The sequence below is a fragment of the Euwallacea fornicatus genome, chromosome 19, assembly GCF_040115645.1.
Source record: "Euwallacea fornicatus isolate EFF26 chromosome 19, ASM4011564v1, whole genome shotgun sequence".
Classification (NCBI taxonomy): domain Eukaryota; kingdom Metazoa; phylum Arthropoda; class Insecta; order Coleoptera; family Curculionidae; genus Euwallacea; species Euwallacea fornicatus.
Window position 1 is genome coordinate 1578534 of NC_089559.1, and position 22160 is coordinate 1600693.

The 22160-nt window shown below is 34.5% G+C and overlaps 4 protein-coding genes across 12 annotated transcripts; 2 read left to right on the forward strand and 2 right to left on the reverse strand.

Annotated features, from left to right (window-relative positions):
* Window positions 1–2816: 2816 nt before the first annotated feature.
* Window positions 2817–8886, reverse strand: LOC136345369 (palmitoyltransferase ZDHHC16B). The gene is made up of 2 exons (XM_066293606.1): window positions 8614–8886; window positions 2817–7265 (listed from the first exon to the last, which is right to left on the reverse strand). The coding sequence occupies exon 2, from the start codon at window positions 7046–7048 to the stop codon at window positions 5894–5896; it is 1155 nt and encodes a 384-aa protein (XP_066149703.1). The 5' UTR covers window positions 7049–7265; window positions 8614–8886; the 3' UTR covers window positions 2817–5893.
* A 569-nt stretch (window positions 8887–9455) lies between these two features.
* Window positions 9456–11314, forward strand: mRpS24 (mitochondrial ribosomal protein S24). Of its 8 annotated transcripts, none has more exons than XM_066293611.1 (5): window positions 9456–9538; window positions 9672–9723; window positions 10372–10462; window positions 10668–10860; window positions 10978–11314. In XM_066293611.1, the coding sequence occupies exons 3-5, from the start codon at window positions 10439–10441 to the stop codon at window positions 11265–11267; spliced, it is 507 nt and encodes a 168-aa protein (XP_066149708.1). In that variant the 5' UTR covers window positions 9456–9538; window positions 9672–9723; window positions 10372–10438; the 3' UTR covers window positions 11268–11314. The 8 variants fall into 8 exon arrangements, with proteins under 8 accessions (XP_066149708.1, XP_066149707.1, XP_066149713.1 ...); XM_066293610.1 differs by having other exon boundaries at window positions 9457–9568; XM_066293616.1 differs by having other exon boundaries at window positions 9457–9568; window positions 10413–10462.
* Window positions 11315–12050: 736 nt separating this feature from the next.
* Cbp80 (Nuclear cap-binding protein subunit 1) lies at window positions 12051–21784 on the reverse strand. Of its 2 annotated transcripts, none has more exons than XM_066293598.1 (14): window positions 21563–21784; window positions 21178–21337; window positions 20926–21083; window positions 20521–20657; window positions 20095–20324; window positions 19689–19936; window positions 19317–19584; window positions 19070–19207; window positions 18871–18977; window positions 13166–13404; window positions 12791–13009; window positions 12591–12731; window positions 12353–12538; window positions 12051–12292 (listed from the first exon to the last, which is right to left on the reverse strand). In XM_066293598.1, exons 1-14 carry the CDS (start codon window positions 21600–21602, stop codon window positions 12179–12181), a joined length of 2385 nt encoding a protein of 794 aa, XP_066149695.1. In that variant the 5' UTR covers window positions 21603–21784; the 3' UTR covers window positions 12051–12178. The 2 variants fall into 2 exon arrangements, with proteins under 2 accessions (XP_066149695.1, XP_066149696.1); XM_066293599.1 differs by having other exon boundaries at window positions 21178–21333; window positions 21563–21783.
* Window positions 14218–18360, forward strand: LOC136345438 (mucin-3A-like). The gene is made up of 7 exons (XM_066293762.1): window positions 14218–14372; window positions 14952–15123; window positions 15175–15302; window positions 15419–15566; window positions 16089–16248; window positions 16398–18163; window positions 18323–18360. Exons 1-7 carry the CDS (start codon window positions 14334–14336, stop codon window positions 18358–18360), a joined length of 2451 nt encoding a protein of 816 aa, XP_066149859.1. The 5' UTR covers window positions 14218–14333.
* Window positions 21785–22160: the final 376 nt, after the last annotated feature.

Consider the following 22160-nt stretch of genomic DNA (forward strand, 5'->3'; position numbering starts at 1 on the left):
TACACAAAATATAGCAGTATTGGATAATTATAAAAATAAACTGCACGCTTCGAAACTGTTTCATACTTCTCCTACGGTCATTTGGGAATTACTTTAAGAGGGACATTATTTAAATTTTTTACAGATCAGGGAAATAAGTTAGTAACAAATTAAAATTAATTTAAAAAGCGTTCAATGACAGAATCTCCCTCTGAGGAATTCCACTGGAGTTAAATAAATTTTTGATCTGCTTTAAGTCCAGGCGACTTGAAGAAGTTAACTTCCATAAAGGACCACTGACTGCTTGGCCATTGAGCAGCTTCTAATGTTAAACTGAATCCAAAAATTAGGATATGAGGATACTTAAATCAGTTTTGATATACTCCAAATCATCAGTTTATATATTAAACAAGTGTCTCAATTATGGCTACTAATTCTTTCAACCTCAATTAACGCAATATGTTGTTAATGATTCTTTGATTATAAGAACAGTGAATAGTTTTGATACTTACCATTATTTGTAAAACTGGACACACTATCCGAAGAGTTGAACTGAAAGTAAGCACCAAGCCTCAAACCGTATTGTTTTTAATCCATAAAAATCCGTTACTAAACAAAGGTCATTGCAAATGGCGGGAAAACTATATTGTTTCGCAACTATCTCCATCTAGTGGCTGGAATCGAAATCGATCAAGAATCCAACCCTTTAAAGCTTCCAGCACCAACAAGCTGCAGACCATCCAGACTGACCGCGAGAAAGAAGGCAGCGCTTATCAAGATCGTCTTCCAACTGTAGCTGACATGCGCATTAATAGCATGGAGGCCACGCAGTGAATTCGTATCTAAAGAAACTACAGGTAACATAAAAAATTGCATGATTTGGACATGCTTTCGGATGTCAGCCACGTTTCGATATGAAGAGATCAATGACGGACATTATCAGAGACCAGGTATCTAAGATGATCCAAGCACCTGCAGAATATCCGTATGAGCTAATCACGAGGACAACGGGTTATGTCAAGAAGGGTACTATTTTGCATAAGGCATCTACTGTTGTATAACGGATGATCTGGAGACGGACCAACTCAGGGCTAGCCAAACAGAAGCGACGCTTGTTCCAAATGTAATCTCAGTTCTCTTCATCAGGAAGGATTGGTGAGCCTGCCAACGTATATAAAATATCTGGTAAGCGACATTCAATGGAGGCAATTGACGAAGGAAGAAGGATCTAGGAAGGTAAAAGAGCACCGAATAGGTCTCCGTCTGCGAGGTGTAGCATATGTAAAAAAATTTAAAAATGTGATAATATAGAAGGACGTCCGTAAAAAAATTAATCTCAATGTGCTTTTTGAGCCAGCTCATATGTCTAAAATGATATATCTGCCCTTGTTTTATTCATTTTATATTTAAACGGTCCTTCTGTCCGTATAAGGTTTTAAGATAATTGTTGTCCCAAAAAATTTGGAACACCCAGTATACCTATTGCACAATTATGGTAAATAAAATAGAGAGTTCGATTATAAAACGTACAATACGCCGCACCTTGCAGATATTCTGAACCAATTAAGTCACATATACATACAGGGTGGTCCACTACCTTACCTCAAAAATAATAAGGTTTAAAAAAAGTTTAATATAAAAGTTATTTATTATTTTATAAATTTTAATTTTTTAATATTTTCGACGTTATAAAGTAGTCCACAAAATCTTGGTGTAAAAAAAAATATTTTTTTTAAACGGAGTACCCTATATTTTGTTACAGACTGTAATTCTACTTGAAATTATAAATATTTTTTGTTGTTAAAAAATATGAAGAAATTTTCGCAGTTTTTATGTTAATTCCATTTAAAGTGAAAATCAAAGGAAAAAATAAGTTACAGAAAATTTTCTATAAATTTACAAAGTATTCATTGACTTGCCTGAAAACTTGTTTGTTTAAAATCAAAAGGTGGTTCTTCTAGAGTATGTTCTTAATTTTCAAAAATTTTTGTACAGAGTATGGAAAAAAATATCCAAGGCTTTCACATTTCTAGTGTCATAAACTCGATTTTTTTTTAATGGGACCCTACATACTTTTTGAAAATAAATTTTGAATGAATCACTTCCCTTTCAAATGATAGATATTTGTATATAATGGTATAAAATCGAGTTTGGGGTCCTTGAAATTTGACAAGTTTGGATTTTGTTTCACACCCTATATAACTCTATTCAAAAAATAAAAACATCCTTAAATAAAACCACTATTTATTTTTAAATGGACAAGTTTTTAAACTATACAACTAATACTTTATGAATTTATTTAGAATTTTCAGAAGCTTATTTTTCTTTTGATTTTTACATTAAATTGAATTAACTCAAAAACTGCTAAACATTTTTCATATTTTGCAATAAAAAAATCTTATACTTAGAACAAGAATTAATGTCTGTAATAAACTATATGGTATTCTACTGGAAGAAAAACAACATAATCTTGTCACACCACGGTTTTGTGGACTACCATGCAACTTCGAAAATATAAAATTAATATTCATAAAAACCTGAGTAACTTTTATATTAAAATTCTTTTTATTTTTACGGTTTTTGAGATAAGATAGTGGACCATATACGTTGACCAGCCTATACATATACGGGTTAATTCGGGCTTTGATTGGGAAAATTTAATTGGTGATTAAACTTCCAAGAAAATTTTAAAAAATCGTTTGAACTTCTATATGATCTCTATGCAAATATGAAGCTTGAAATTTTAAAAATGATTTGATTTTTGGTTTATTGTTCCTATAGTTTTTGAAATATTTAAGTCTAATTCTGACGTGTACGTAGGTAAGCACAAAAAACAATTGTTTACGTAATTATCCATTTATTTAAATGTAATCAAATCACAATTATTATCACTTTTTACAAACACCATACAAGATTCTAATTTAATATTGATAATACCAAACTACTACATTCTGAAAACACTTTTATGTAAATGTAGTAGTGATCTTGGCATTATTTCGAAGGGCTTAATATTGAGACCTTCTTACACAAACCAGGTGGAATATTATTGAAACAAGCACGTACATATCCCATCATTTAGATAGCGAATACGATTCCATAAATACACTGCTCAAAATAATCTAGCCAACAAGGACAATTGTTGACAAATCCTCATATCTGATTCATTTGTTATATAAAAAAAAAAATGTCGGTACTTTATTTTTGATGTCTTGCAAATTTTCTTAACCCACCATATACCAAATGGAGTCGCCGATTACCCCGCATTATTGTTTTTGTCGTGTAAAATTGTTAAAATCAATTATTGTTTTACCAAACTGAAGGCATGTTAGCCTCAGGTCGTTTGTATTGCTTAAAACAGAATATCTTGTTTACAACATAATAATAAATTTATTACAAATTTTTGATTTTCAAAAAACGGGTCACTCTGGGACCCCACTTGGCACTTTTAGTATTTCTGATTTAACAGGTCAAACCTTTTAGATTCAACTGTATAAACATAACCGGAAAGTATTTAATCATGTCGGTTGTTGCATGTACTCTTTTTCTTTTTTTCATGAAATGTCCCTATCTCAGCTCCGGTGAATATTGGGACTTGGTTTCGTTTCGATCCGAATGGTAGAACCGAGTGAGGTTTGAGGGTGAAGGAACCAAATGTGTGGTGCGACTCTAGGAACTAGAATTTTATGACTACATGATTATAAAGATTATGTTCAAAAATTGTTTGTTCCATAAATTCTTTTGAGCAGTATATAAAAATTTCACCTTTTGAAATTTTATTGATTTGATTGAAAACGATAAATCGTATGTGGGATTCTATTCAAAACAGCTTCGTTGGAGAAAAACTTAATACTTAACAACGAGTTTCTAAGACTGAATAATCATTATAATAACAATGTAGTTGCAAAAATGGTAATAAATCTATCCAAAAGAACCAACTCACAGAAACAAAACACGGACCAAAACCGTGATTCTTTCTAAAGACCTAAATTACCCGGTAACTCATTAATATGTTTCACAGCTTAACACTATTTGAGCTATAGAAAAAAACAGCTCAAAATTCACCACAGCAACATCAATAAAAATTTAAAATTGTGATAGAACTAATTTTAAGTAAACCTTTTAAAATTAAGCAAAATTTCGCCCCCTTCGAACAAACGGAGCTCGATTCTTTGAGAAAGAATAATTGCATTGAAATTCTTTCAGCTGCTAACAATAACGCTGTAGGACTAGGACGGAGAACATGCTAGTTTAAAACTTACAAAAGCAAAATCATACAATGACAGTGAGAATACACAAAATGCAAGAAACCACTAAAAAAGAGAATTGACAAACATCAAAATGTTAAAAATAGAAAATTTCATAGGCCAAATATTTACACGCCTTAGATAAAGGTCCCAGTCCCATTGTTACCAAGGAACCATTATCAAAGCGTAAAATCAAAAAAAGTGCACCTAATAAAAATCAATGTGTGGCCTCATAGGAACTATAGTTGACACTCGGTTATCTATTCTTGAACAAGAGATCAACCTCGGCCAGATAATAAGAAGCTAAACGGTAACAAAACCACTTAGATAATCTCCTTCACGAAAAAAGATATTAAACCAAAAAGACCGGTTATTTTAGGTATAATAAGCAAACAATAATCACTTCATGTGCCATTCTTCAGGGATTCAGATCAGAAATACTCGGAGCGTTTCGCATACAGTAGTGATCATAATTATAGTAACTTTTTAAAATAAAAAATTTAAAAAGCCCTTTAATGAAGCAATTTTTGGGGATATATTTTTTTTAACTTGACCACCTTCCAAAATATTTTGATGTCGTTTCGGGACACAATGTATGGCGGCACCCTACGAAAAAAATTCTATCTAAGAAACCTAACTTTGCGCAAAACCACCTCAATTAGACAGCGGAACAATGGAAGCTCGCACTTCTTAGTGATGATTCTAAATTCAATTAATTTAAAGTGATCGGACTATCTTGTCTTAGAAGTTCTGCAACTCCAGAATTGAACAAAAAATTCATTACACGCGCCGTGAAGCACGGTGATCGGTCGATTGTGATGTTTATCTGACTTTAACATGGGTCCGCCTCCAGCTATAGAAGGGCGCATGGATCGCCTTACTTATAGGGACGTACTGACCGATCATCTTGTATTGAAGAAGTAATGCCCCTAAGAAATCTGTTCCAACGCGGTAATGACCATGAACGTAAATTGAAATTTACCACGGAATGGTCGAGGGAGCAAAGTTCTGCCTTGGCCACTGCAATTGGGCAGCAATTGAACCCTATTGAGAACTTGTGGGATTACATTGAATACCAAATACAGCACAAAAACCATACTAATTTAAATGGGTTGTACGTAGTACTTTCAGAGGCATGGCAAGAAATCTATACCAGCTATACATATTGGCAAATTAAAAATCTATACTAATATAATACGCAGAAGTTATAAAATAAAGGAAGTATTACATAAAATATTAATATAAGAGCAAATATTAACTTTTAATTTAGATTTTAATGTTGCTATATTTTTGTTCAACGCTAGATAGATTTTTTTTGAGTTTTTTTTACTGGGATTATCATTATCACTGAAGAATTGAAAATTTTAAAAAGTTGCTATAATTACGGCTACTACGGCATGTTACATACTGACAATTCATTCACTTAAGACCGGTTAGTTCTTGTTTTTATAATGAACATTAACAAGAGTTTTCGTCTCAGCTTTTAGTAAAGGGCGAACATTATCCTCAGCAACCTGTAACTGAGAATACTGTACAATTCCATCGCTCACACAACCGCTACTCACTTGTGAAGCATTATTTACAAACAAAATAAAAAACAAATTTTTAATTCTATACAGCTTATTTTTACAAAAATACTTAAAATTACGAATTTTTGGTGCTGCTTAAACTTATTTTAGTCGACATTTCGCGAACTCAACTCGGTTTTTAATGCCCGTTGACGACGAAATGGTTGGCCATGAAAGACCATCCCCGAAAGGCTCGTAATTGGAAGGACACAAAATTTGCAACCACCTACTTCTACCCCCCTTTAAGCTCAAAAATTGCTTCCAGTTCTCATTGCGCCCCAAGTCGTATGGATTCAAGTAGTTCTTCCCCAGTCCCTTTAATCTAAGGGTCTCGGCTTTGTTTATGTGCGTTTCAATGCTGGTTTCGTTGCGAGCTATAAGCTGACCGTGCCAGAAAGATAAACAACCCAGAGCGATAAAAACCCCGATGTTCAGTAACGTCATGTAAATTACAGACTTCCTACGAAGGTGATCCGGAGGGTTTAATTCGTGCTCCTCGAAAAATGAGAGGTCTAACATTACTGTGTTGGTCACAGGGATAATAGCGCCGGATTTGTTTATTTTAACTGAGTGTCCTTCCAATTCACCATCTTCATCACTGGCATCTTTTCCCAGATATATTACATCGTAGGCTATATCCCAACCGAAGAAAATGAGATAAGTCACGCCGAGCACCATGTAAACCATATAAAAATAAAAATATCGGTGATTCTTGAATCCAACGCAATTGTTGAGCCATGGACAATGATGGTCCATCTTCAAGACGCATCTATTACACACAGAGCAATGATGCGCTCTTGGTGGTTTAGGAGCTATACATTTTTTACATATACTAACAGCTTCAGAAATTAATTCGCCCTCGGGGGAATAACCTGGAAGCACCGTCCAGGCCTTATAATAATTAAACACTATATTTAATAAAATCCAGTGACCTAGCAGAAGTAAAAGTATGCAATAATAAGGATTCTTGTTCCACCAATGAGGAATACCTAGCCAGTAGGCTATTAATACTACAGAACCTGTTAAACTAGTGACTGATATGACAAGCAAAGAGCCTATTGCCCTCGTGAAGTTTTCTATGAACCAGAATATGGGGCCCATAAAAACATCAGCCACATAACTCGCATCCATGAAATGGTTGTAGGTTAGCGTCTGAACCCCCAAACGGCAGAGTTGGTATGATGTTTGAACACATTGGAACGAGGTTTTTAGTGCCCTTATTGGGAGGTGTAAAAGATGGGAGTACCAGTGTAACATTTTGACTCTTATTCTCTAATAACTAAAGAAAAAATCTTGAGAATTGTGTTTTGGACATGTATACTTAGAAGTTTTTTAGCAATGTTTCTAAGTTTTCGACATACGCGTTATTGTTATTTTTTTGGGTTCAATGAAGACATTATCAACTTATCCAGTCGGTTTCCATATCATTTAACCCTCTTGGTAGGAATGCAGATGTCCCGTGATCTTCTGCTATCTAAAAAAATTTTTGACCTTTGCACAACATCTTCCACAATGTATCTACAGGTATCATCAATTCAAATAGAATCGTAGGGATTATGCAAGTGAGAGAAGGCCGCACAAGGCGTAATATACCAGCGACAAAGACCAATGAAGTGCGTCCCAAGACTAGCGGTCGGAGTCAGTTCAGTGCCCAGATCTCTCAACATTTCAAAATTTTTACTGATATAAGTTTTAGTGATGGATTAATCTTTTTTTAATTTATTTTACATTGAGCATTTTACTCTGATATTTTTACAAATTTCCATTGCCGCAAGGGTAGAGAAATCGATATTAACATAAATATCAAAGCACAGACATCGGCTAGACTGAGTCCGCCCCCTCCAATCGCTATTCTCGAGACCCATTTCATTAGTGTTCCACGAAAGTATATTAAACCTTGTGCGGTCCTTCCCCCACTTACGCTATCCCTATGTTTGCATTTGAACTGGTGATACCTGTATACAAATTTCAATGATGGGAATCATTGGAATTGCTAGAAACAATTTTTTAGGAAATGTTATGGATCTAAAAAAATTGAGAATTTGAGTTGAGATATCCTCAGATGTTGGATATTTCAGCACAGAGATGCCATCCGTAAATAATATCAAAAGCCTCAATATCATAGATATCAGCCTCCCAGGTCATCTTAGTAACAGTGATAGTGAATCTGCTCCAGCTCTTAGAAGTCCTATTTATGAGTGCGAGAGTGAATATGAACTATTGTGAATAAAATTTTTAAAAGACAATTTAAAAGGAATGAGGATACAATTTGGGTCAATAAACCACTACTTCTCACTAATGTACTGGTCTCCATGGGATGTTATTGACGTATTGGGTAGTTCATGTTAAAGGTTCAGGTAAATTTCATTGGCATATTGGCTTTTTAAGAGAATTTATATTAACCCTACCAATCTAATGATAATTTTGTTCTAACTAACGCTGAGAAAATGAGAGGTTTGCTTGACATCAACCTTATAATAGATCTATCAAAGAAACAGTTATAGGGATTGGTTACAACAATCCAGCCTTAATGAGTCCTGGACAATTAAAAATTTGTATAATTTATTTTTTATTGTAAAGAAAATATGAATTCAACTAACAAGTGAAGTAGTCTCGACAGCTACAACCTAATAAGTCTATGTTATGGCAGTTCTACTCCAAAAGGCATCTGAACACATTGAGAATGCTGAAGCTTTTCAATTAAATGTCAAGAATTATAAAATTATTTTAGATTTGTGTTAACTCCTATACAACAGAAGTTTCAAAGCACTAGATAAAAGTAATGGAAGTGGCATGAACGAATAGCAAAGAAATAAACTTACCAATTATTGCTATGTAATCAATTAAATTTTTTATATAATGATTTTACAAGTTTGATGAAATATTTTAACTTGAAAATGGAGGATACAATTCAAATAAGGGGGCAAACTTCCAGCATTTCTATAATTTCAACTTCACAGACTCCCAATCAGCTGATGATATCATAACAAAACTTTAGATCAGCTGATATTGTCGCTTCGCCCAAAAAAAAAACGTGTTACTGATAACAAGAACAATGCAACATCGGTTTTTGATATAAAGTTGTGGCGGAGCCAGCAGCGCGTCAAGCTGTCAACTGTCAGACTATGACAATTCGACGTGCACCAGAACAATCTGTCGGTTCACTAGGCGATTTAAACAACCGACGGGAAAACCGCATCCAGAACTTGCGGTGGGACGTTCCAGAACGTTCAGCCGGGAGGGTATAAAAGGCAGGGTTGCGCAACGACGCACCCTCTTACATTCCCGACTCTACTGGCTAACATGGTGAGAACGAATCTTCGGCTCTCCACAATCATTCAGTCACTCGACAATCATAAATTTAGTCATAGGGTTTATAAGTTTATTGTGTACCGTAATATACATATTTACGAGTGACGTAAATTTACTCCACATCCTGAACATAGTCTAAGTTCGGAAAGCGTAAACACTATCACGCCGACTTGGACAATGTTTACAACTTTCATAACACATTGCGCATGCTAATTAACCTTGGCTTCGAACAGTGGGGATGAATGACATGTACCGGCACCGGCATCGTTGTCAAATCTTGCATATATTCTCTAATTATTATAATAGTTATGTAACAGTTATGTGATAACTGTTAATAACTGTTATTTGTATGGATTTTTTGGTGAGTTTGGAGAGGTTAAGTTTAAGAGGCAAAGACTAAGAGGAGGAGTTGGAGTTTAATTGAAAATAAAGTTTGTAAGCATATACGCTTGAGGGCTGATTATGGTAATATATATATAAATATATATGCTGAGTTCAATTGCTTCAATTGCAAACTCTGGGTCCAGCAGAAGGGCTAGTTTTTTACCTTTTCATATGTCTTTTATAGGTAACTGTCTCTTCACATCAACGTTAAACTTAATAATTAAGTCCTGTTGCAGGTGAGTACTATACCATTTCGGTTTAAAATCCATATTTACCATAAGCAGTAAAGCTGAGCTAAACTCTTTGAGCTTGATATTTAATTTTCTTGATAGACATGTATATATATATGTTATTTTATCTGCAGGCAGCTTTGAAAGGTATGGAGAGTGCACAATGAATAATTAAGTTTTGTACAAAAAGATACATAGCACCATTGAGCACTGTCATATTGCGATCTGATATTGCAACGAGTGCATCTAACTTTTGTATTGTGAAGAGGAAGATGTGGTCATTTGTCAAATTTACTTTTAGAGAGAACAAATGACATAGATCTTAGAACAAACTCCTAACTCTTTCAGGCATATGTGGGGTACCACTAATGGGCCCTGATAAAACTGACAGTTGAAATTCCTTTAAACTGGTAATTAGTAGGCACTCATTTTCTTAGTGAATGTAGTAGGCTAAACTCAAATAATGTTTGCATATTTTGCTCTATTGGACAATACATCTACAAGCAGTATTCACTGTATGTTTTATGTGTCATGAATTTACTGAGTGCACAAAACATTAATAATGCAAATAAAAAACTATTTATTTTTATTTTTCAATAAGTAACAAGAGTTGGAGAGCAATCTGTGCTAATCTCACTTATGTATTTTTTATAGTTGCCAGTCAAGGAACATCCACATATAGTCATTTCTTGCAGGTAAAGCAGATACAATAAAAGATAACATGTGTCTAGGAACAGTATCCAAGGTAAGATGTACCCACAACTATATCTTTGCTATAAACACAGCCAGACATGTTTTTATCCTGTAGAACCCAATTGACACGTACATATTTGGCTGTTATATATAAAAATTAAATTGAGGTCTGATATACTCTTATAACTCCAAAAATAAATTTCATGATAATTATTAAAAACTTATGGCAATTCAACATCATTTTTCCTTCCTTTCAGGCCTCAGAACTCTTCAATATCCATAAACTCAATAGAGTAGCATCGCGCTTAATCTACTGTACCCCTATAGTGGATAAAAATCAGGCCGGAAGGTACAAAATAACGCCGAGACGGAACTTTCCATTGACTTACGAAATGGCCAATCCCCCACATACTATCGCTCATACGAAATCATGGAACTCTTGGAATACTTGTAAGTTGGAGGAATTTTTAATAGTTCTATTTTTGCAACCTACTTTTAAAGGTTTTTCACCAGCATTATTGTTCAACTTATTTCGCATCATTGATTCTGAAATTTTTTCATTTTCAGCAAATGTATTGAATGGTTTAAGACCCTCAGAGACAGCAGTTGAAGATCAATTTATAAGGAGGTTTGTCCAAGGGACATGGCATGCGTCTTTCATTAGTGAAATAATTATAAAAAGACAGCACAATTTAATCAGAATAGCAGGATTGGTTTACCGAAGTCTAAAACCTAGCAAAATGTACTTTTTAATAGGATATACAGAAGAATTTCTTAGTTATTGGATGCAGTGTCCAGTAAAAATGGAACTCCAAACTGTGGCAGACAAGAAAGACGTGATATTTAAATATATTTAGTTTAAAATAATACATGTAGTGTCAGGTTTATAATTAAAATGTTATTAAAAAAACATTTTTTTTTATTCAACAACATTTTCTATCCAAGTGCATTCCTACTTTGCCAATGCCATCCTAGGACGATACCATAGTTGTCATTTTAACTCAAAGCAAGCCATTTCAGTAGTCTTGACAATTCTCAAGCATTTTGTGAGAAGCTGATAAATGATAGTGATGTTTCTTTTAACGGCCATTTTTAAGACTTAATAGACAACGTTAATACTTATTGGGAACTCGGGCATGCGAGAAGCATGTACTCAATGCAGTAATATAGCAGCCCAACGTTATCTGTGTTTGATATATCTAAGACAGTTATGAAAACTTCCTGTAAATTCTTTTTGTAAATTACATACAATTTCATAGATTTATTTCTGTAATAGATATCAGATTAATTCTGGCTTAAGTTTTTTGAATTTTGACTCTTCTGTGTACTCTGGTTTGGGTTTTTAGGGATCACTGACTCTATAGGAGAGCTTTCACTGATCGCCTCTAAAATCTAAACCCTCGTTTTTGGTATTGGGGTCTAAGACAAACAGTTCTAACATAAAATGTTTAAATCTAAAATCCTTCGCCTTAACTAGATCTAAACTTATCAAATAAAAGCATAATGAAATTTGGCCGGTAGGAAGTTATAAGCTGTAACAGCTCTTTAGATTTCCTTTTTTTTGGACAGAGTAATTTGATAACGAGAAGAATACTAAACGCAACAGGATTTCTAGTTTATGGAGGACAAAAAAATGCACATTTGTAACTAAATATTTATTTACTATACTATAGAAATGCCGAAAAAAAAATTGTTAGGCTGACTAAACATCAAAATTTAAAACCAGTGCTAAAAATTATTAAACTGAAAATGTTCATTTAAACTCAACTTAGCCCTGCAAGGAAACAAACTGCTGGAATATTTCCAAAATATGAGGGTCTAAATCTTGTGTAAAGAGAAGCGTCTCTAATGTCGAACTGTACTTTTGAACTTGTTCTTGATGCTAAAATAAGAGAAACAACAAGTTAATCATTTCTGCCTACTCCGTAGCATTCTTATTTACCGTTAAGAAGACTTGTTGTAGTCTCCCAATCGTCCATTTATACCAATGCGTGTTATAGTCTTTTCCGTCAGTGTCGCACCGTACTAGATGCTCTGAAAGGATCATGATAAATCTTTGGAATATGATCAAAAAGAGGTTTTTCTGATCCGCCTGAGCAGCTTCCAATTTTTCCTCCATGCGTTCAACCTTTAAAGAGGAATTTATTAGAAAAATAATTGAGTTTTTTCAACTTGTATACCATTTCTTCTGAAGGTTTCTCTGAATCTTCAGTTTTCTTTTTTTCCTCATCACTTTCACTGTCACTGGATTCTTCAGCTCTGGCCAATTTCTCCCTAGCTTCAGTCAATTCCCCAGTCAACTTAATTACATGTCTATTCATCTATTACAATTCAAATATTGTTTAATGCTTCCCCGATCAACTCTCCGTAGTAATTTTACCTTTTTAATAGTCAAATGCAGGATTTCCCAAATGTAATTTTTGGTAAATTCTGCGCTGTTTTCTTTAGAAAAAATCCAATTTGCCACTGCCGAGCATTCCACGATTTGGGTTTTCAGCATTTTATCGATCAACACGACCATCATTTGTTGATGATTATGCCAAAGTTCGAACATGTTTCGCAATACGCATATCTGAGCTTCTTCGGAGTCTGCCAAAATCTAATTTGAAAGAACATACTTAGTTTTTTTGTACACTATGTACATGCGAACTAATTAAAAAACTTAAATTTGCAAATAAGAATTTACAAAATTTGAGACTGACCCTATGCAGTGCCGTTGCTATGCTAATTAAATACCTTCTTTGCTTCAACTTACCTTAAACACGTAATGGAACTTTGAAATGGCAGCAAAGCTGTGCGAAAAGCTCTTTGAACCCAAATTCAAGAGAGTCTGCACGAATACGTCGATTTTCAGAGGGTTAAATCGCCCATCCGCCTCTTCGTCCGATCGTGGGTTTGGCAGATCTTTGAGGACAGCAAGGACCTCTTCAGGGCTGCATTTTTGTCGAATGGTTACCACCAGTTGATGAGCGGCGGCGGTTCCGGGAAGATTGACTGAAGGAAAATAATGTAATGGATTGCGTTTTTTTTTGTGGAATTTAAGAATTTTCATTTAATTTTTTAATTAACCAGAAAAATTTTGACTAATTCTATTTATACAGAATTTCTTGAAGGGAATTTTTTGATTAAACCATTCGAGAGACTTCTCATGCGTACATATGTATCATATATGTACATACATATATGGTATTTTGAAGTGTTTAATAATTTTTCAGTGGCGTAACATGTGACAAAGATTTTGTTAATACATGAAAACCCTGGAAGCCAGCTGAAACTCAGTGAATGGAAGTGAATACTTCAGAACCTCTGAACAACTCCATTCAGTACTAAGCCTCTGCTTCTTTAGAAAATCAGTGAGTACCGTAATTTTAGCAATCGCTGTTAGAATATTTGCGCTAATAATTAATTATTTCTACAATTATAATATTTATTACCCGCTTGTTAATAACGCAATCGAATGTGACCGGAGGTTGCTTCATTTTGTAAATACGAACATACACAGTATAAGTAAGTCAATGTTAAGAGATGCGCATAAATAATGCGAATATTTTGGAAAATCGCTTTTGAAGGGGAATAATTTCTATAGGAATGCTGAAAACCATCAGAATTTCCATTGATGGTGCTCAGGACCGATATACATAATATTCTAATGCATTATTTGACCCAAAAAAGCATAGAATAATGACTGACATTGCACTGCCCTCTCTAGAAAGAAAGTAACCACTTGATCCGGTCTTTTTAGCAATTGATTACCCAACAAAGATTGCATGTTCAATCAGATAATATCTATGGCGTTCCAGTGTAATGAAGAGGGGTAATTAAGGCAGTTCTAATGATTTAAAATTGTTTCAGTGCAGCGCTGTACGCGAAAAGAATACTATGCGGATCATAAAATTAACAATGTATTAAAATTGAGAAATAATATGCGTAACGTGTGGATTATCATTATTGTTATGGTGAGAGTGAGTACAATGAATATTTTGGTATAATTTCCTTTCAAGCCTGTTTAAGTCAATGAAGTTTTGTTGTCTAATATAATCTTTCCTCATTATCTAGATACTACTCTAGGGAAAAAAATTTAAAATAGTAGGAATTTCAATTCATTTATAACTTAAGAGCGTCAAGTTCCCTCTATAAATTCAAAAATCTATTGATTAATCAGCGAAAATCAAACCGGTATTCCAAAGGGGGTAACGAAAATTCAAATTGGCCCTAACTATTTATTTATAAAAGAAAAGCCATATCTCTCGTATACATATGGAGGAAGAACGCCACTGACTTCATAAAGGCTCCAAGTTGAAAATTGTCCTTAAAGGCAAGTGCTCATTATGTTGTATAAATATTATGACACCTTGAACGACCTTAGCGCCGTTTCAACTGGGAATTTAGACGTAAACCAAATTCAACTCAAGAGATTTTCAATAAATTTCACATTTCTTTAACAACTGTGCCAGGACGATTCGGATTATTGTACTTTCAATTTACGCATATTTCTAATGAAAAAAACACAATATATCTCTTCGATCTACACCGAATTTTAGCTCTGCAAAACGCACACAATGAACTTCCATCCACAAAGACGTGGTTACAACCATCTGGATGCGAAACTGGATTGGGAAAATGGTTTAAGAGAAGCCGCACTGCAGACTTTTTCCAGGGAAAATATTCGAGACAATAATTTAAGGGGTCGAATTTTCACTGCTCCGTTAATAGGTATTAATTTACAAATCGCATAGAAAAGGAAATCTAAACTACACCCTCAAGGTAAACATCCATCGAGAATACCTTTCGGGGACATAGCATTATTGGCAAGGGGGCAAATATATGGAAATTACGCTGGATATGTATTTGTACAGGAGGAACTATTCTGTGACGGGAATAAGGCGTATCAGGTGAGAAAATTCAGTATAAAACACGAGGGATAAAAGTATCTAAATTAAATTACATTTTTATTGCCAAAAAAGTAAATTTTTTTGCTTTTTTCTCGATGTGAAAATTTGCATTTTAGACCAATCAAAACGAGGTGTTACTCGCGTTGTGGTCTGTGAAACGAATACGCCATAGATCATCGAGGAGCAAGCATAATGTTGTCAATCTGGAATTCATAATATCACCGGTTAATGGACAATACTCCAAAGATTATTTACGCAGAGGAGGTAACTAAACATTGGAAACCAGTGCTTAAATTATTAACAAAATTTATTAAATTGCGTCCACCAACAATTATGCGATATTTAAATCAACTGAAATCGTTAGCTCTTCGGTAATATGAAAACAGAGATGCGCGATAACGACATTATTAGCTACGAATTTGATTGGAGCGCGTGGGGATTGCGCCTTGACAACAGTATATTAAAAAAACGTTAACGTTTGTTTTTCGTTCCACTTTTATTTAAAAAAAAAAGCAGTTGACGGTGATAAGAATGCATTAATGTTTTAAAATTAATGTCACAGCCTAGGTTTTCAAAGAACAATTGTAAAAACTGCAAGAAAACTGCATATTTTAGAACAAAATTCCGTTACTTCTTTGTATTGAAAAAACTGTTCAAAATAGTTCACTTAAACTGTTAAATTGTAAAGCGCACTACACTATAAATTTGTTTTAAAAAAAGCGGTGCAGAGAAATTTAAATCCAGAATTCTGCTCATTGGAATTGTTAAAAAATAACGATTTTTCAGGAAGTTTTAACTACGATCTTCCCGGACATATATTCACTTCAAGCATATTTCAAGAGCCCTCAAATTTGGACGTAACTGCTACGAGTTATAAGAAAAACAGGTTTATTGGAAACACTAATAATCATATATCTCAGAAGAAGTCCACTACAGAGTCCATCAGGTAAGAAATAAAATATGTTTTGTTAACAGAAAATCATACGATTAAAAGCGATGAAAACCAAAATATTGGCTAATGATCAGCTTTTATCTAATCAATTAAACTGTGCGAATGATTAACAAAATGAAAATGAATATGAAAAATTGTTGCAGGGTCCTTCCATCTAAAAAACAACTCGAAGAACCATTAAAATCTACTACTGAAAAATCAGTTAATCTTGAAAATTTTACTGTAAACCAGATGGTTTTAAGTGCCACTGCAAACTCGCAACTGGAGGAATTTACGGAAAACTCGGTTATTATGACGAAACTTACCACCAACAGCCATCGATCGGAAAAACAAAAATTAACAACAACAACTGAAAGAAGCATTTTAACAATACCCACGAAATTCAACAATCAAAATTTGATTTTGAATTTCATCCCATCTTTAGAAAACCAAATCAAAGACAGACAAAGAAATATTGCAAAACAAACAATTGTAGCAAATTTCTACACTATATCGCCCATAAACATTTATCTTCCTGCTCCGATGGTTGTAACGAATTTGCAACAGACAAGAAATTATACTAGTAGTATAATGGAGCATTTTACTACTACAATCACTGGAAAAAACTTTATTATACAACCCACACCCTCAAGTACCATAAATGACAAATGGTTGGTAAAAGATACGACGAAAGAAGTCCCGAGAACCACTAAGAATACAGGGCAAAGACAACCTACAACTAGGGAGTTGATATCTACATCGCCACATCCAGTTATTTCTTACGCTGCAAAAAAAAACACAGCAACAACTCCAAGAGCATTTGATACTTCTGCAATGGGAGAACTAGTCCAACCCCCCACACTGGGGGTAACATCAACTATAATGGGTTCTTTTTCTTCCCAAGAAAAGAGCACTATTACCAGAGAACTCGATGAGTCTACTACAGCAACTATTCCGTACATTCATGTAATTGAAACGACTACAAAAGCGGCTTCTACACATGCAAAAACTGAGGAAGCAGTGAAAACAACCTTAGAAATGGTGACAAAATCAACGCTGTTTGAAAAAACTGAAACTGCAAAAAAGACTACAGAAGTATCTACTGCGGCTTCAAATGTATTTACGGTAGCTTCAACTGTAACTTCAAACGTATTAAGCACAACTCTAGATATATTTACTACGAGTTCAATCGGATTTACTACAATTCCTAATGTATTGACTACAATTTCAAACGTATCAACCTCAGACTCAGACGTAATTGTTAATTCACCAAAAGTATTTACTGTAGCACCTACTTATTCCGATCTTCCCACCACATTTATAAAAGAAGTAACTACTGCAAGCCAAAAAATCTCGGCAATCACTCAAGGAGCACCATCAAGCACTAATAGACCAAAACCTGCATCTACGGCCGGATCTATAGACAAAACCACTGAAAAAAACGACTTTCTAGTAGAACCAGGGTTAAAACTAGACAATAAGCCTTCAATCGCTGATAAACCTCACAAAGACTATAGCGAGGAAGAGATTTTTGGGCCGAAACCATCTCTCCCGCCTACCTTAAATCGAAAAACTCCTGCAAGGCCACTTGAGGAGTCTGGGGCGGTAAAAGAGTTGTTTGATGTTAGTCGAATGAGAAAATCGTTAGAAAACGTCAGAGGACTTGAAAGGGAAAATACGTCAACGCCAGAAGTTACTAGACCTTCAGTTAAAATCGAGAAGAAAATCACAACGACTGAGAAAATGAGAAGAAGACCTTCTTTCAGCGTCTCTAAACGACCTATTAAAGAACTGAAGAAAATAGCAGAAGCTGCAGTAACAAGCCAAAGTTATTTAACATCTATATCTTACGAAGTACACAAAACGAACCATAAAACCGGTGGAAAAAGTCCTTCTGGGCGGAATGGGACAGTGTCCAGAGTTGAAAAAAGTAAGTCATCAGAGGCTTCAGATGGAAAAACCAAAACAAGAAGAACCAAATACAAGAGAAAAGGAACATTCCATTCAAGTGTAAATAAAGTAGTAAATAATAAACAAAATGTATCGTGATTTTTATATGAATTTTCATTCGTTTCTTTTTCGCGTAAAGAAGTGATGAGAAGTATCCTAAACGTATTTAATATGTAGTATCAGAGAATCAATTAGATCATATCCCCTTAGGGCGCTGCACTTTTTCAAATAGAACGCCCTGTATATGCAGCTAAAATTAAATGACGCTTCAAATACAAGATTCAAGGATAATACGTATTTCGGAAATTTTTCTATGGAATATTGAACATAACCTTGTATACTAGAATCTAAACGATAATATAATGAAAAAATGGTAACAATCTTCAAATCTGAATACGACATTCTATAGAGAATAGTTTACCCAAATGAGAAACAACTCTTTGGTAAGTGTGAAGAACTGTTTGCAATCTTTCTCCAGTCTTAGGTATAAATATGAAATATTCTCAAATTTAGTAGAAATACACCTACGTCAATGATCAATATAAAGTAAATAGTAGAGTATATGGTAAAACATTTTAAACTAGTGAATGAGGCTTTAGTTGGGTAGTACTCACAATATAGATTTTTACCTACTTTGGTAAAGTTTACAGGATGGCCTTCAGCAATATCGGGAAACTTTTTACTTACCAGCTTCAGATTCCTTGGCGTACTTGTATTCGGGCTCTGGTTTGGTCGGGATGAACGCGTCAAACGATGCCGGTAAAATTTCCCTTATCCTCTGATGATATGACAATCTAATAATTAAAAACAAAAGAAAAAACTGCCTTTTGCAGCGTACTTGGGATAGCTGAGCTACGCTTAAAAATTTTAAATTAGTTGTCGTTACCTCATGCACTTCAACATAACTTCCCTAACGAATTTGGGTTTTGGATGGTCCGGTTCAAGTCCTAAACAAATGTCCCAATCCTCCCACCTCCATCTGAACTGGAAGTTACTTAGATGGTACGAAAACCAGCTAACAAATCTGAAAAACGCATACCAATAGATCTTTTTCATATTAAAAATTTCTTAAGAATTATAGTTTGTTCAAAACCGCTCTTGGCCGTCAATAGCAGTTGATCAAATGAACTTACCTATCGTAACAAGAGACATTCATAGAATCAATTCTATGAAACAACATTTCCGTGGCGAGCGCTAGTACTTGTGGCATGCTGCTGGGCTGCAGTTTACACAATTCAATCAAAATCGAACCGTAACATATTTCGAGGTATCTAGGTGCAGGCATATGGAACAATTCCGCGAATATTACCTCCACAATACAATATTCAAGGGGGATTTTTAATTTGTAGGGGAAGTTAAGCAAATGGGCTGCACAGTCTTTTCTTTCCAAATGATACATTCCTAAAAAAAGAGTAAAACTCTAGGGTTTTAATATAAAAATACAGATGTTTAGTATGTGAAAACGAAGGCTTCTACTGCAAGATTTTCACAATAATTAGTCTTACCAATAATTGAATGTAAATGTTCCTCGATTAGGAATCGTTCAATCGAATGGGCACCGGGTAAAATCGGACCTTCCGGGCAGTCTGTGTAATCGAAAAGTCTAAATACGACCCAAGGCATCGGATACTTGTATGAATCATGATGAGGTGGGGGCAAAATACTGGGTAAGTTATGCTGTAATGCTTCACATAGAATGGAATCGAACGCCAAATATGGACGAGGAATATGCTTTTCTGCCCAATTATCTTGCCTAAAACATTCAATTTATTGCAATCAACACAGAACCCTTTATATGTCTATATATTTTGCATTTGTTTTTGAAGAAGTTATATTTAATAAAGGATTTTTGATATAAATGGCTATTTTGAATTTCCCCTACAATTTAACCACTATACAAAAAGCACCTACCTCAACTTTCTGATTTGATCCCACAAACAGTCCAAATACTCTTCCTGGGGATGTGGACTATCACTGGCCCATACTTTCAAGGCATTATGGTGCTTTTTCGGCCTTTTGTTTAAAAATACCTCAATTTGTACAAGCAAGTGTTCTAGTGCTTGCTCTTTTTTCTCATACAGCTCTCTCCCTACCCAAGGGAGGGTGGAAAGAATGGCGAACACATACCAATCTCTGCGAACCTACATTTTTTAATCATAGACTATTCAAGGCACATGTCTAAATTACAGTTAAAAGTTCTACTATTGGAATATAAAAAGATATAGGCACATGCTGAGACTGATAATGAGGTTTTTTGAGTAATCATCGTTTCGAAACATTTAATTCTCATATATTCCTATAGAATAAGGCCCTTGAGGGTTGAATAGTTAGCCTTACTTGGGGCACAGGATCTTCATTGGCAGCATCGATCATATTATCTAGCAATTGTAGAAGCGACGTGGCGCTGATTACGTGGCAGTTGACCAAATCTGCCAAAAATCGTAGAGAGTAGCGTGCAGGTTCCCATTTGCAACCTGCAAAATAGTATAGAAAACAATCTGTGTTACCCCTTCTTTGCAGAAGCTTTTATACCAATTTGCATATAATTAAAGGTTAATACATCAAAGTCCTGGCAACTTTACCTGAAGTCTAATTAATATCCATAAAAATGTTGAAATAAAGCCAGAGTATGGGTCAGTTTCAATAGACATCATTTTATGGTTGCCAATACATTGATCTAAGGCTAACATTTTACAGTAAACCTAGGCAAAAAAATAAGGGAACAGGCCATTCTGAACTAACCTTTAAGGGCTTCTTTAAAGGTTTTGACCATGTACTCAACAAATTCACCTCCGAAATTGAAATTTTTGGCATTTAACAAACCAACCAGAGTCGTGTAAATTGTACATTTTTCCGGCATGCGAATTGCACAGTCTGTGAGAATTCGTAGAATTTTCATTCTGAAAATTGAAATAAAAGTTCTTGGTTGTGCGAATTGTTCATATTTTGGCTAGATCCAAAAGAAATAAAAAATAAATATTTGGCAAAAGGTACCTAAAAGTACTTAAGTCAGCTTCTAAAACGCTAGCTAATCCTTCGAGGTTAGATTCCAAAGAAGATGTGCTTTTTTCCCCAACACGAAGAATGAGTGATTCAAGTCTGTCTTCAATTTCTTGATTTTCTGATACTCGTCTTCTTTTTCTGTATGGCCTATCTGAAAGATAAAATAGTAGCAGTTCACGTTTCGATCAAGGGATACTGAAGGTGTCTATTCTGCATGATTGAAATTTCTTATGTTACGTTTATGTTGTGCTGTGCTCATAAATAAATCCTACTTAAGCTTGAAGCAAATTATCAAATGCATATTATCATATATCTTCGATTTCAACAGAGATTAAAAATTTATTTAAATATAATGAATAATAAGAGGAAGCGTTACCATAGCCATCATCTTCATCATGGGGCCTTCTCCTGCTCATTATCCTAGTTCAAGAGTGACAGTCAAGTTAAAAGCAATGTGAGATGATGGAGCACCTTTGGGCAGTACTATAACGACCGAAATAAACACTTTTAACAAGATAAAAAGGGGAATTCGAGACCGAAGAAGATTACTGTCCACAATAATACTAAACACTTTGGCTTTAGCTACTACTTTAGGTTAGTGGATTAGAATACAAGAAATAACGAGTATTTGGTGAGAGACGTTACGAAAAAACTAGTTACCAAAGTTACTAGAAGTACTAGTTTACTCTGTTACCTAGAACTCCATGGTTTAGAATAAAATTATTATGAATGTAGATAACTATAAGGCACAATCAGACAGTATATTAAAATGTATTTTAACACTTTACTTCTTACTGATACACACAACTATCTTTTCCTTGGATATATGTTCGAAGTTCTTGCCATCACAGTTCCAGTTACATTGGAACATACTTCATTTCAACATGAAATCTATTTTATCGAAGTTATGAGCATACTGACTTATAGGCAACCAAGCTAACTCGGATTTAATTTACATTATTCTTTGTTAATCA

Bases quoted from the DNA above. Each gene is read 5' to 3' on its own strand.
- LOC136345369 (XM_066293606.1), bottom strand. From the start codon at position 7,048: ATGTTACACTGGTACTCCCATCTTTTACACCTCCCAATAAGGGCACTA.
- mRpS24 (XM_066293611.1), top strand. From the start codon at position 10,439: ATGTGTCTAGGAACAGTATCCAAG. The intron at 10,463-10,667 runs GTAAGATGTACC...CCTTCCTTTCAG, and splicing joins GTCTAGGAACAGTATCCAAG to GCCTCAGAACTCTTCAATAT. The intron at 10,861-10,977 runs GTAAGTTGGAGG...TTTCATTTTCAG, and splicing joins ATGGAACTCTTGGAATACTT to CAAATGTATTGAATGGTTTA.
- LOC136345438 (XM_066293762.1), top strand. From the start codon at position 14,334: ATGCGTAACGTGTGGATTATCATTATTGTTATGGTGAGA. The intron at 15,303-15,418 runs GTGAGAAAATTC...TTTGCATTTTAG, and splicing joins ACGGGAATAAGGCGTATCAG to ACCAATCAAAACGAGGTGTT. The intron at 15,567-16,088 runs GTAACTAAACAT...ACGATTTTTCAG, and splicing joins AGATTATTTACGCAGAGGAG to GAAGTTTTAACTACGATCTT.
- Cbp80 (XM_066293598.1), bottom strand. From the start codon at position 21,602: ATGAGCAGGAGAAGGCCCCATGATGAAGATGATGGCTATG. The intron at 21,084-21,177 runs GTACCTTTTGCC...TTCAATTTTCAG, and splicing joins GCTGACTTAAGTACTTTTAG to AATGAAAATTCTACGAATTC. The intron at 13,010-13,165 runs GTAAGTTGAAGC...CTTTCAAATTAG, and splicing joins AGTTCCATTACGTGTTTAAG to ATTTTGGCAGACTCCGAAGA.